At 41.0% G+C, this 14327-nt stretch overlaps 1 protein-coding gene across 4 annotated transcripts in view; it reads left to right on the top strand.

Moving 5' to 3' along the window:
- The window catches only part of PIP4K2A (phosphatidylinositol-5-phosphate 4-kinase type 2 alpha), a 171013-nt gene that overhangs the window by 128028 nt on the left and 28658 nt on the right, over positions 1–14327 (top strand). For 3 of the 4 annotated variants that reach the window (XM_025043459.1, XM_006907004.3, XM_006907005.3), the window contains one exon: positions 9124–9237. In XM_025043459.1, the coding sequence (XP_024899227.1) occupies positions 9124–9237 (114 nt within the window). Of the gene's footprint in view, positions 1–9123; positions 9238–11943; positions 12311–14327 lie in introns of those variants that run through there. The other variant, XM_025043460.1, reaches the window with a different exon arrangement.

Genomic DNA, 14327 nt, shown 5'->3' with positions numbered 1-14327 from the left:
ATAATTAATTACCACCTCTGTCCAGTCCCTCGGGCCGCAGTGAAAAGCGACGTAACAAAAATGGCAGGTGAGGAGCACAGGGTACAAAAGCACAGCAGTGTGTCCCTCTGGGAATCTTTCTTTGACTTATCAGTTAAAAAGTGCTTCCTTTCCCGCTGTCAGTGGATGATCGGTTAAAGGGAGATATTGTCGAGGTTTTTTAAGCCCCCTAAACTCAGCTGATGCTTTAACCGTCTATAAAATTCCTTTTCTCTCAAAACGGAAGTGAATCATTTTCGCTTGCCAGCCACTGTAAGGGACGCTGATCCCAACACCAAGTGTGCTTCCTTTCCCGCTGTCAGTGGATGATCGGTTAAAGGGAGAGATTGTCGAGGTTTTTTAAGCCCCCTAAACTCAGCTGATGCTTTAACCGTCTATAAAATTCCTTTTCTCTCAAAACGGAAGTGAATTTTTCGCTTGTGAAGAGCGGCAGGCAGAGCTCTAGGGACCCTGAGTTCCACCCCCAGCCCTGGCATTAATGAAAGTTTGGGGTTTGAGGATAAATCATTTGACTTTGTCGCATCCTCATTTATCAACTTAAAGAACTTGATGATCTCATTGTTTCTCATGTTTTAGTGTTGGTAAGAATCTCATGTTTCAAATGAGCTTTTCCTCTCCTCCAGAGGTGCACGCACTCCGGCAGCAGACTTTGAGAAGTCCTGGACTGGACAATCACTAAAATCCTGTCTGTTGTAGATATTGGGTTAAGGCGATTGCTATTATTAACCGGGGACGGGGGGTTGGGAAGTGTTCTGGACCGTCATATTGTATCAGCAGATGTCTGAGCAAGCCTTAAGAAGGCTATAATGTAAACCATGAGGGTTATTCTGGGAAGTAGAGTTTTTAAAATTCAGTTCACTTGGCATTTTTCCCAACCGGTAAGAGGAGCATCTGAAAAAGGGAGATCAGCTGCAGCGACTTGCAAGCATCTCCGGATGACAGTGTCAGACTCCTCAACGCAGTCTGGCTTATGGTGCTTTATAAACTCTCAATTGTCTTAGATTAATTTTTTCCTCACTGGAATGGACTCAGCTCAGTGTACCCTAAGCACATGTGGAGCAGTGCTATGAGATGTGGGACTTTTCTCTTCACTTGACAGCTCTTACCCAGTGGGTTCCAGAAAGAGTTGGAGTGGAGAAAAGGCTTCCAAAATTTAGTACATGACCTGAATTGAAGCCAAACTGCTGCAGATGTGTAATTGTTAAATAACAAAATTATGATGTTTGCTAGATTAGTATTAAACCAGAAACTGAAGGACTTCGCAAACTTCTTCATTTTTCAAACTTTGGCATTTCTTAGATTATCACTATTGACATCTGTGCAACAGAATCTCCCAATCGAATTGTAGCAAACCTACTTTGTAGGTCTTACACACAGCTTACTGTCACATCACAGACTGGAGGAAAACCGAACAATCACCTTTGACATCCCCACTTAAGAGTTAAAAGGCCATTACATTCTGAAAAGTATGACAATTTAGAAAAGGGGTAAATATCACTTTTTAAATATTAGTTTGAAAAATTGGCAGAAGGTAAATAGCCACCAGCTGGATTCCACCAGCCTTAACAGTTCTAAATTGCAAAATTATCATGGTTTTGTGTTTCTTAATTGTTTCACAAGTATATTGAGATATGTTCTCCTTCTACATTTACACGTAAACAAACATTCGAAATAAAAACTTTCACATTCAGGCACTGCTCACAAATGTACACAATCTCCTTGTGAAAATTGTAAGTTATCAATGACCCGTCGGCTCATTTCTCAAGCCACAAACTTATATAGACATTCTGCTTACATTGTTAAAGAAGGTTGTTAACAACCTTTTTGTGAGAAAACACCTGCCAGCTTTATTTCTGTATGAACTTTACTAAATTCACTAATTTGCCTTTTCACGTATCACATTTGTAGCTTGGGTGTTTTGAGAAGCAGAACTGATCTTATTATGTCTCTACATCTCTTATTACCCCAAAACTGATACCACATATATTCAATCAAATTATCTTTATCCTAGCTCTAATGTTAAGGATTACCTAAAATTCTCTCCCTTACAGAAATATTTCTGGAGTCTATTTTCAGCCTCATAAAAGACTGACTTTTATCGAGTTTTTTGGCAAGCTTGGCGAAAGGAGGGTTAGTCTTTTTTGCAAGTTTGTTTTCATTTAGGTGAACTTGTAATAACAAGTGAATCCGGGACACAAGCAGCTCTGAACATGAGACAGTAATTAGTACATATTTTTTATGTTGTGTATTCAGTTCAGAGTGTCACAATACAACCCATCAAAGGGACACTAGGCAGCAAGCTTTGACATCAAGGCTTACAATTAGACTTCTTTTAAACGGGTTGCCAAATGAGCACATCGAACAAAAATTCATTTCTTTCTGAAATACAAGTCCTTTAATCACAAGAGTGCTATGCTATGTATTATCCTTTGCATTGAAACCTTCTGGTACCAAGATCCTGTTTGCATTAAACACTCAAGTGTGACAGGAGTACACTTCATCTTCCTGCTAAGGTTTCCACCGAGGCCAACATAAAAACTTGGTTTGATTTTGGCCCTGGACACTTTAAATACATGTATTTTTTCCCCTTATTGTTAATGGCCATTTAAAATACAATAAGGTGTTTTTTGTATAATTTAATGTAATTGTAGAATGATGATAAAAGCCAGTATCATTTTAGTTTGATTTCTATATTTACAGTAAAAAATACAACTTCAAATATTTGTGATTTTTAAAGTGTTTTTGAGTCATATGAAAGATAATTAGATTTTTTAAGTCTCACTAAAATAAAATTTCCATGTAATTTTTGGCTTTACTAACCTTTAAAATATCCAATATTGTTAAACTCCATGCAAGCGACAGCAATTATACATCATATCACAGACCCTAATGAAATATCTATATCTATATCTATTTATAGATATACATATATACTTCCATTTGAAACAAATAGAAAATATAAATCCCTTTAGTAACCTTTTCTTTTTTTTGGTTTTGTTTTCAGAGAATCTGCAAAATTTTTAGTGATTTGGAATTTGAAAGTCTTTATAAAAAGTGCTAAGTATTTTCATATTAGAAGGGAAATTCTAATGCCTTCTCTTTTTTTAATCTTCATTCTGCCGTTCTAATGTGCCTCCCTTGGCCTCCTACGATCTGCAGTTTCTCTCTGGCCATCGCCTCTGCTCCCAGGTCTTTGTCTGCTGAGCTGGCCACGAATGTACATGTTCATTTATGAAAAATGAGAGCTCTAAACTTTATAGCTGTTGGTTCTGCATATTTTTCCTTTTTGAAAAAAATCTCAAACTCTCGGCCAGATCTATCCTTTGAGACTGTTTAGATTTTTTTATTGAACCCTAGGGAATGGTAAGTAATTATATTCAGGCGTTTATAGATTTAAAATACTATGCAGATGTTGGTTATCTCCAGGCTCTGACAGAGCAGCTTACATATCTTGACTCCCACGTCCATGTTCATGTCTTAGTTACACATAGCCATCTTTGACCACGACCAATATTGTGACATCGTGTGTTTTTTACTGTTAAAGGAATATAGACTGGCTGAGGGACAGCCTATATAATACCGTGCTTTAAAAGAAAACAGAAACGTTTCACTCGATAATGCAGTTACAAAAAGGGAGAAAAACATGTTTATAATGAAACAACTTTCTTTTTACACCTCCTAACAAGTTGAATGTTCCCAGTGGGCTTATTACTCTCCAATATTTTGGTTAATGTTTTCTGGCTACTAAGATTTCAGTTAGTGAATTTCTGCTTTAGGTCAGCAAAATAGCATTCACGAAATGACCCACTCTTACAATGTACTCACCGAGGAAAACTAACCCATGGAAAATTAAGGAAAGATGGGTCAGCAATTTTCTGTCTTTGGCTGTATATATAAAATTACTAAATTTTAGTCCCTGTTAATAAATATAAATTTAGATACTTTATGACTCCAAGAGGTTAATTTATCCAGTTTTTATTATCATATAGCAACATTTTATTCTCATTTGGGTTTCAAGAAGGATATCTTCACTGAGGTTTTTCAGTGAGCTTTTGCAGTAACCGCAGAGGTTTTGCCAGCCAGGACAATTCATAGTCGAAGTTTGGAGAGAGCAGGGTATGGAGCTGGAGCAGACAAGGCAGGGGAATAAGAGACTCTGGCCATTGTCGCCTTTCATGCACGCGACGTGCCCTCTGTGCCCTGTGTGTCTGCTGCAGTGAAATGGAATGATAGCCTTACACTTGTGTATGCTAGGTTTGTGTGCAGCAAGTAAGGAAAGTGTCATCATTATGCAGAGAATTCATGTGAGTCATTTGTATCTAATGATAAAACCGTAAACAAAGGAAATTTTGAACTTGGGTGGGTTACTGATGTCCCAAGTTGAAAGAGCCAATTCCTTTTAAAAATAGGAAGGGTAGAGGAAGAGCAAGTCTATACAATAGTAAGAAACACCATGTAACAATCTTGGTCATGGTCAAAAATGGCTTTTGTGTAACTAAGATGAAGACTAATACAGAGCGAGTTTTCATTGCAAGCACTGTGTGTTTTGAGTCATTTAGTTCATACATTAACCCTATTAGATAGGTATTATTAACTTTCTATTGTATAGATAAGGAAACTGAGGTTTGGGCACATTAAGCAGCCAGTTCAGAACATCACAGCTAGTATAAAAGTGTTAAATATGCCAACCTTTTTTTAAAGTTTTGCTCTATATTTAGTCATGATGAGCTTTTCTCTAGATACACAAGCCGTACTTGAGACCACAGCCAGCAAATAACAAGAATAATGTTTGTACATAACCTTCCATGTGGCAAGCACCGTCCTAAGCTTTTTACCTGTACAAACTCCTATAATCCTCACACGACAATGCTATTTGCTAATCCCCAATTAAAGATGAGGAAACCGAGTCACAGAGAGGTTAAGTAACTCACTCAAAGTCACACAGCTAATCGTTGGAGAAGCCAAGATAGAATCCAGGCAGCAACCTCAGGCTTCGGTCTGTCCTAAATGGAAACCTGGACCGTGCTGAGTGGACCTGGAGTCCGGCATCACCCAGCGGGAAAGTGTGAGGGACACTCATCTGCTGATTTTATGCAAACGGTGGGAAGCGGGACAGCCAGGTTGCAGGGGGGCGGTGTCTCTGCTTGTGCCTTTAGCTCTGTTTGTGCATCTGCACATCACATTAGTAGAGATGAATGCCATTTGGGGTCTGCCCCACCCCAGTAGAATGACCTCATACAAAAGGGAAAGTAGTAATCCGGCCTCATTAAACTTGCTGTACTGACCTGCTGAGGCTCACTCAGTGGGCCAGGCTGGGCCTGGGAGCAGCTACCAGAGGCCCCTAGGCAGGCGTCAGGACCCCGGGCTGGGCGGACCGGGGAGGGTGACACAGCAAGTCCCTCCTACGCCTTGTCCACCTTGGCGATATCCTCAGCAAGTACCGAATGTGGCGATGCAATTTCCCGTCTCACTGGGAGCTCCTGATCTACATGGAACTAGCCAGGAGAACAACTCGGAGCGAATAAATGAAAGCCTAACCTGCTGCCACTTCAGAAAGGTTGCTGACCACTGGCTGGACGCCAGCCTCCGAGAGTCCACAGTTAAGAAGTGTCTCTGAGCTGATGTCTTTGCCTCCTGTGGTTTCCTCCGCCCTCTGGCCTGCATTGAACTAGAACGGGTATGAAAGACACCTATCAAAGAACCAGACCCAGTGACTTCCAGGATCTCAAAAGTCTCCTAAGTACAGATCATCCACTGTTGCAAAGCAAAGGGTAGAATCCATTGCTCCCCACAGACATCACCGTTGTGAGCAGTGTGACACCGAGAGCTTATGCTCATTATTTCATAACATAACAGTTTACCTCCCTTTTTAAAAAAATGATGTTTTTTAATATAAGTGTTGCTCATTATCAGAGAGATAAATCGAATTTTTTTTTTTTTTTTTAAAGATAAGCAGTAATGGTTTCTTGAAGGTGAATCAGTCAGGTAATTTTTGTCTTTGTCTTCCAGTTCTTAATAGAAAAGGAAAATTGATGTAAAGTTCTTTTTTTTTTTTTTTAAAGAAAACATTTGTATGCACTCTCAATCTTTAATACCAGTTTTAAATCCATAAAATTTATCGAATGCTCAGTGATGATGGTCATGATGATGATGATGATGGTGGTGATAACAAGTGTCATCCACTATTTACATGTGTCGCATGGCCTTTTAATCGAATTCTCAGAATGACTCTGCCTTAGCCAAATGACAGTTAGGCAGCCTGGGTTTTCATCTCAGCATGAGAACTGGCTTCCCAGTTCCACTTGCCAGGCTCACCTACCAAGCTGCGAGACCTTAGTGAAGTTGCATAATCTCTCTAAACTTAGTTTCCTTGTCCATACAACAAGCTTGAGAATAATAGCTGAGAGAGTTGCAAAGAGTAAATGAGATGACGCACTTAAATAAATCACTACTCATAAGTGCTCATTACCTGAGACTGTTGCTGCTGGTGGTAGGTAGCCTTCCCCATTCTGCACCTGAGGCAACAGCCTGGAGAGGCCCAGAAACCGGGCCCTGGTCCCTGGCGAGTAAGGGGTGGAAGCAGGATTGGAACTTCAGGGTTCATGTCTGCAAAACCCTGGAGCTCCTAAGCGCTCTGCCATCCCACAGACACGTCGGGCTGGGTGTCTTTAGGCCAGTATTAGATTCTAGCAGCTGCCCTGCTAAGGTTCTGCCTTTGCCTCTTGAGCCTTTCAATAATATAAGCCCTTAAGTCTTTTCACCAACCGGGTTGCCCTTTTTAAACTTGATTCAACAAAATATGTCCCTAGTGCCTATGAAATTCACAGGTAAGCTTAGTAATACGGTACAGGGTGTGCAGAGTTTTATGAGGTAGGATTATGCTTTGCCTGTCACATGAGGTGATTCTGCTGGGGTGAACCTGAAGTGACATTCATCTTCATTAATATGACTGCTGTTACGAACACACATCTAACGTGTCATTTACTGCCTCGTCTTTGGTCTGTCATGCTGCCTTCAGGTTTCTCTCACTCATACACACCCCAAAATCCCTCTCTCCTTCTATTCTTCCACATATGAAATGAGTTGTGCAGCTGAGGCAGATATCTTAACCTTTATCACCCCCTCATCACCCCGCTCCCCACCCAAGACATAGTTGGACAGAAACGCCCACGCTGTTTACTGGTGGAACCACAGTCCTTCTCCGTCTCTATTATGTGCACAGATCTGGCTACAACCCTTTCTTCTAAGGCGCTTCCAATTTTGTGTTTTGGGCAGTGCTCTCTGCCCGCTGAACGAGCTTGTAAAACGCCAGGTCCTTGCATTTCCTTCGCGGTGACACTCCATTACGTATAGAGTTCTAACGGAAGGAGAACCGAGGGTCCAGCGCGATTGACTCAAACATTCAACATTAAGGTGCTACCTTCACGTTCAGAGTTTTCTTTTATATTTATTATGTTATTTTTAAATTGTTAATGACCGATTAATAATTTAATTGGGGGTTAGTCTATCAGGCCTCTCCTCCATGTTTGTGGAGAATGGCATTGCATTTTTTTTCCTCAAGACTCTATGACTCGGCATAAAAGTATCTGAAAATAGATCAGTCCTTCCCCCCAAGAACCAAATTATTGACCTGTGCATTTTTCACATTCATGCCGCCTTGTTTTTTGCCTACTTGCTTTTTGTGCCTTTCGCACGAGATTACAAACTCCTCTGTAGAAGCGTTGACCTGTTCGTTTTCGCATTCCTGACACATGACAGTCTTCTAGTAACTGCTTATTGAATTGAATCTTTGATTTCTGAGCTTTTCTCTACCTGCTTTGTAAGATTAATTATTTTGGCAGTAGTTATATCAAATTCAAAATCACAGAACTTCAGATTTTCTGAGTTAAAATAAGTAGCAAAGCTACTAATTTGGACTTGCATAATATATGTGCATATGTGTGTGTACAGATAGATGTGGGTAGTTTATATCCATGCGCATACCTTGTAAAATAGAAAGTGAGTGGTTCAGACATTTTCAAGATGGTTCAGTGGAGATGCCCAGTGAGTTTTCTTTTATTGCTTTGAATGAGGGTAGAGGGAGGGAAGCGATGTAGGGACCAGGAAGGAGAGTATGTCCTTTCCTTGATTTTTTTTTTTTGCATTTAGTTCGCAGTTATGGAAAAGAGACTCATTCAGGCATTTGTTAGTATACTAAGAAAGGCAATATATTACGTTGGATTCTTTTCAACGGGAGTTTTGATTGTTCTTGAATTCTCCTAGAACGTGGTTTGCACGAAGTTAAATAGAATAATCCACAGTGTTTTAAAATTATGTCTGTATTTTACCATACAGCACGAGCTGGAATTTTTCTGCTTATGACCCATGTTTTGATAGTCACCCATTATTTTCAGTTGGTCAGTGTAAGTACAGGTTAGTTGCTAGCTCACTGCCCTCTTGTTTATTTGTAAAGGCAGAACTTCTCATCTTAATAGGTTTTATGCTAAATGAAGACGTTTTCCTTTGACATTGTCCAAATGAAAACAGAATTTCCTTCTTGGCACAGTGGTGAGCAGTCCGGCTTGGAAGGGCAATAGCTAACCTCTGGCAGAAATTAGATATGATTATAGGTGGTGCTTTTCTGAGACAAGATAACATGTTATTTGTAACATGAACCCAGCAAAGGCTACCCAAAAAGTGTGGGGGATGTGGAGTTGGGTTGTACCAGTAAGAAAATTGAGGGTTCTTGACAATTCCAAGAATACGAATTCTATACTTAGAAGACTTCTTGTAAGAAAGGGAATCTAAGAAAGCAGTCAGGTACATTCCGAAGAAAACCATGAAATCTGTTACAAAAGCCTTATAATACCGAGTAGGGCTGACCCTCCATTCCTAGTGGGAATGCTTCCAGCGGTCATAGCTCACTGGTGCCCCCTTGCGGTAATCAAGCCACCTCACCCGTCCTTACCGTGGGTAAGACCCCTGCAGTAAATAGGGCAAACTCAGTTTCCACGAGTAGAAAGTTAAGCTCCAGGACTGGCTTGCGAAAGTGTCCTTTAGATTTCATTCGAGCTTCTTTCTCATTCTTTTTCTCATTTGTTTCAGGCCAAAGAACTGCCAACTTTAAAGGATAATGATTTCATTAATGAGGGCCAAAAGATTTATATTGATGACAACAACAAGAAGGTATTCCTGGAAAAACTGAAAAAAGATGTTGAGGTAAGAAAATACAATATAAAGGAAAGCCCCGTTGTATAAATGTCAACTCTGTTGCTTTTTAGGAGCTTTTGAAAACATCTATTTAAAGCTACAACAAAAGGGAACATATACGGTACATTATCAAATTCAGATATAAACAGGTATGTCTCACATGTGATCTGGTTTGAAAAAGAAATGTGCTGGTTCAGCGGCTCTCTCTTTTAGGCGACAGATGAAAGTGTCTGCTGTCTTCTGCTGGGTACCCCCACCCTTGGGTTCCCATACCTTGGGCTGGTTGGAGATGGCCTGGGCTGGTGGACTAGCCTAGGCTGGTGGGATAGCCTGGGCTGGTGGGATAGCCTGGGCTGGTGGAATAGCCTGGGCTGGTGGGATAGCCTGGGCTGGTGGGATAGCCTGGGCTGGTGGACTAGCCTAGGCTGGTGGAATAGCCTGGGCTGGTGGAATAGCCTGGGCTGGTGGGATAGCCTGGGCTGGTGGGGATAGCCTGAGCATAGTTAAATCCCGTTCAGACTGACTCCCCACGGGCACCTGAGTTGGGGTGGAGGGGAATGACTGCATTCACTCCAAACAGCAGAGCATTTCAAAAACAAATGTTTAGTAACTGTTTGAATTTGGGGTTTTCTCCATTGAAACCACAGCTCAGTGTTAGTAAACATAGCCTCGATCACTTAAAGCTTCACTATTTCCACCAGCCCCTGTGAAATTCGTGTCACTAGGTCCATTAAGCCAGCCCTACACATCGTGGGAAAGAGCACAAAGGCAGTTTGTACGCCAGGGTCACGGTGGAGGGGTGAGGGGGAGGTGCGAAAAATAAAATACTATGCGGAAATGGACTTTAAGTCTATAATGGATTTTTCTTTTTAAATACTTTTTTAAGAATGAAAATATACCTTTTTCTTTCCTTTTCTTTATTGTAAAGGCATTACAGCTCTCTCATTGGACTTCCTTATATAATTCTTTTAGAAATACAGGAAAAAGTTATTTTCTTGAAACTTGTTAGGTTACAAGACAGTGCAAAGAGAATTCTAATTTAGAGTTACTAAACTAAGTTTTTTGTAGCTGTTACTTTTGTTCATATGAATGCATATGTGTGTGTGTGTGTGTGTGTGTGTGTGTTTACTTTGAAATACAGTTCCCCAAATACCAGTACGGATCTACTACAAAGTGGCTTTGTGGATTTTTTTCATGTCGTAAAACAAAAACAATTTAAATGAATTGAGCCAAAGAATGTATGTCATGCATTGGATCATATTCCTCATGAGGGCAGAAGCAGCATAAAGGTTTCCTTTTTAATATTTTAATATCTCCTTCATTGCAAGACACACTGACCAAGTTAGTTCATATTAGATTTAGTCATCAAGTATTTTAATTTTAAAAATTTACCTAATTTTAACCATGGTGTATATGCTTCATTCAGAACCTACATATTGGTTATGTGTGAAAGATATGTGTCTGCTTAAAATAAAAAGTAGATAAAAGTGTTTGCTTTCATCATATAAAATTTTTTCTCCAGTCTTTCATTAATAAGCATTTATTTTTTCTCATTTGTCAAGGGTTATTAATAAAATGATAATTAGTTAAGCATTTCCTTTGGGGTTAACTTGACCTGACTGATAACTAAGTACTATAGGTAGATATGTTCTCTTTTGAATTTTTATTCATTAATCAGCAAATTTTTAATCCTGAGGATAATATTGTCTTAGCAGTTATGGTTAATAGCCCTTAGGGTTATCTGTGATCTGCCAGAAAATTGTATTCATCTTTTTTTCTGTTGGCTGTATATCACTATATGATAGACTCCAGAAATAATGTAACAAAAGCAGTTGAGATTTACAGTTAAATTACATAAGGATCCTCTTAGGCCTTTTTGTTGTCTCTAATAATCTCGTTGATTAGAGGATTTGGATAGTTTAATCCCTTACGTGGCTGTCGCAGTTAGCTGTTTTGTTGAAATGGAAGCAGAGCATAAAGGTTCTTTCATTTTTAAAAATTCTCAATGGTTGATAAAAGTGTCTTTAGTTTTGAAATTCATGCCGAAGCATCATTAAATTTTTAAGCAGGTAATTATGGTGAAGTAGCTTGACATCTGATCTTGATAATGAGGCTAGAACTTAATCTAGTGTACTTTTTTCATCAGGTCCATGCTTTTTAATTTAGCTGACTGGCTGTTAGTGTGAGTGCAGATTTTTGAGGGGGAGGCAGGGCTGGAGAGTCGGTCTTTTTGGTTTTAACTTAATGCTGAAAGTAAAAGATAAGTTAAACACAGCTCAATAAATAATCCACTTTTGTAGAGAAAAAGAATTGTCATGTGAGACTTGAGCTGCTTTCTTCTTGCAATTAAAATCCTGTTCTATTGGTCTGCCACAAAAAGTACTTCAGTTCCTAGCTAAATTTATGTGAGCCCTTTTCTCCACAAGAAAGATTGAAAATCGCCGTCGCCTTCTGACCTGCTTATTGTCGGTTCTGATCGTGACCGTGAACTCCTCTCATCGGTCCACACTGGGATCCCAATGTCACCCAATGCAAAACTGTGCTCTTTCTATTGTGTCCCTAACGCCCCTAGCCCAGGACCTCTCACCTCTCGCACTGCTGGTCCCGCAACCTTGGCCGTGGGTGGGAGCGAGAGGGTGGCAGCCAGCATTTACGGAGCGTGGACAGCCCGAGTCCTCGCCCTGCAGTCGTGCCCTCTCTTCATTGTTATAACAGCTCCTTGAGGATGTGTGCTGTTATGATCCCAGTCTATGGATGAGAAAACTGAGTCCAGAGACACTATGGAATTTGCCGGAAGACAGAGCTACTCAACTCAGTCTGGGATCTGAGGCCACACTCCTAAACGGCTCTGATATGAAAATGCCAATTGAAAATGTTTGTGAGCGCAGTCGAGACTTTGTTTTCTGATCAATGCTCCAAAGGAGGATTATTATAACTTTTAACAAGTGATAAACTATAACTCTTAGAAACAGCTGGTTGGAATTTTAATTCCATGTCACGAATGTGTTGGGGTAATTCAGTGTAGCAAAAGTGTTAATAAAGTTTGCAAATAAAGCGAATTTAAATGTGTTGTGAAGGAAGAGTTTATTCGTGGCTTTTTTGCCACATCGTCTTCTAGAAGAGTTTGTGACAGGGCTCGTAAATCTCGAGGAAGGTACTGGCTCAAAGATGTGGTGTAACAAGGAGTTAGTTATGAAGGAATCAGATTAGATGAAATAGTCTGAGGGAAAAAGAGGCTGATCAAAGATCTGACACATAATTATTAAGAAACTGGAAAGGAGGAAAAGCAGGGGACCTAAAAGATTTAAAAGTCTTCATGCTTTGAAATCTCATGTACTTAAAAAACACCAATAAACTTGAGTCAGAAGCTTAAAGGGATGAACAGAAACTGAGCAAATAAGTATTAAGTTCCTCACTAGAGCAGACGCCGGCGGTGGGACTCAACCCTTTTCCCTCCTCACAACCTGTAATCTTCCAGTCCACGGCAGTTTCCTGGTACCTAACGAGAATTTTTTCTAACAAGAATCTCAGCTTTATTGCCAAATTTTATTTCACTCTACTTCAGAAGAGATTTTAAACAAAGTTGATGAAGATAAGAGCTGATGAGCCAACGGGTGTTTCCACGTGTTTCTCCCGTTGGCTCACCGAACTCGTGGTTTAAATTGCGTGCTTGGTGGAAAAAGGCCTTCTACCATCCTGGTGACAACGTGGACCGTTATAACAACCGCTTCCATCGTTACGTATTTCTTCGCCGCAGCTACATCCTCTTTGTGATCCTTTCCACACCCCTGTGAGCTGAGTGCTGTTATCCCATTTTATAGTTAGAATAACAGGCTCAGAGAGGTGAACTTTTTGACAAGACACGGAGCTCGGTGAGAGAAATAAGACCTAATCTCCCATGCGACTCTAAAACCTAGCCTCTTTGTTTTAAAGATGATCTGATACTTTAATTAAAGAAGAGTGAATCGTCACCCTTAGCAACAAAACCCGCGCTCCCAGCCACCACGCCGTCCCTGCTCTTTCCTTCTCTGTCCCAGGCCCATGGATCTGAAAACTTACATAATACCAGTCTGGTCCTAAGTTGGTTTCCTAGATCTTACGGCGTTGTCACGCCTAGTGGGCAGTGCTGGTAGCTAACTCCACCTTTACTTATTGGCGACGATTGTCTCCTCACTGGTCTGACCTCAGGAGGGAGGCCCAGGAGAGGCGCTCCAGCCTGCCAGACGAGCGAGCAGCACGGACACCAGGGGAAAGCGTCCACTTCGTGAGCCGGTCAAGCCCCGGATGGCACCCCTCCCCTGTCTGACCCTTGGCAAGTTAATTACACGCAGCCCTTTACTTTTGTACATAAAGTGCACTTGAAAGTATATTTGAAGGTCAACTGTCCGAAGGTCTCAAACAGCAGGTTCTGTTCTCACAGCAAAGATAAATTGTAAATGGCGTCATTTTGCTTCCGATAGGTGCTGCCTCTTACAGTCTCGGACGGGATTTTTTGTTATTACTTTGTTCTTTGTTTTTATGTGGTCAGGGTAGTTATTGTTTGGAGGAAGGGGTTGGGGGAATTAGGGAGAGTTAAAGAGGACTAAGGAAAAAGAAGCAGGCTTCCCATCCACTTGTCCAAAAAGGATCAAGTACCTACTATCGCTTCCTGGGACTCAGGAGTGCAGTGAGGACAGAACCAGCCCCCTGCCTTCACGGGGCTGCCGTATTGAGGAAGACAAGTTGCTCAGATAATCTAACAAGATGAATGTGCAGCTAAGCCAAGTGTCATTAGGAGAAAGTGTACAGGGCCATATGTGCCCTTGCTTTGGGACGTGGCCTGGGCAGAACCAGGAAAGCCCTCCTGAGCAACTGTCTCTGCAGCTGAGACCCGATAGTCGAGCGGGAGGTGGGGGGTAGGGGGAAATGTGGGAGCAGGGTTCAGAATGGCCCGAGAGGTGATGGGGCCACACTAGTCAGGTCCCCTGGGCCACATTAGAATTTATTTCTGCCCTTCAAGAAATGGGACACCATTGAAAGGTCTTAAGCAGGGGTGCAATGAGATCAAATTTGCATTTTGAAAAGATGTTCCCTTTCTAGAGACTGGAGGGATAAGTTCT

This window comes from Pteropus alecto, unplaced genomic scaffold (genome assembly GCF_000325575.1).
Source record: "Pteropus alecto unplaced genomic scaffold, ASM32557v1 scaffold11, whole genome shotgun sequence".
NCBI lineage: Eukaryota > Metazoa > Chordata > Mammalia > Chiroptera > Pteropodidae > Pteropus > Pteropus alecto.
The sequence above is the reverse complement of the archived record's forward strand: the minus strand, read 5'-3'. Positions and strand labels throughout refer to the sequence as shown.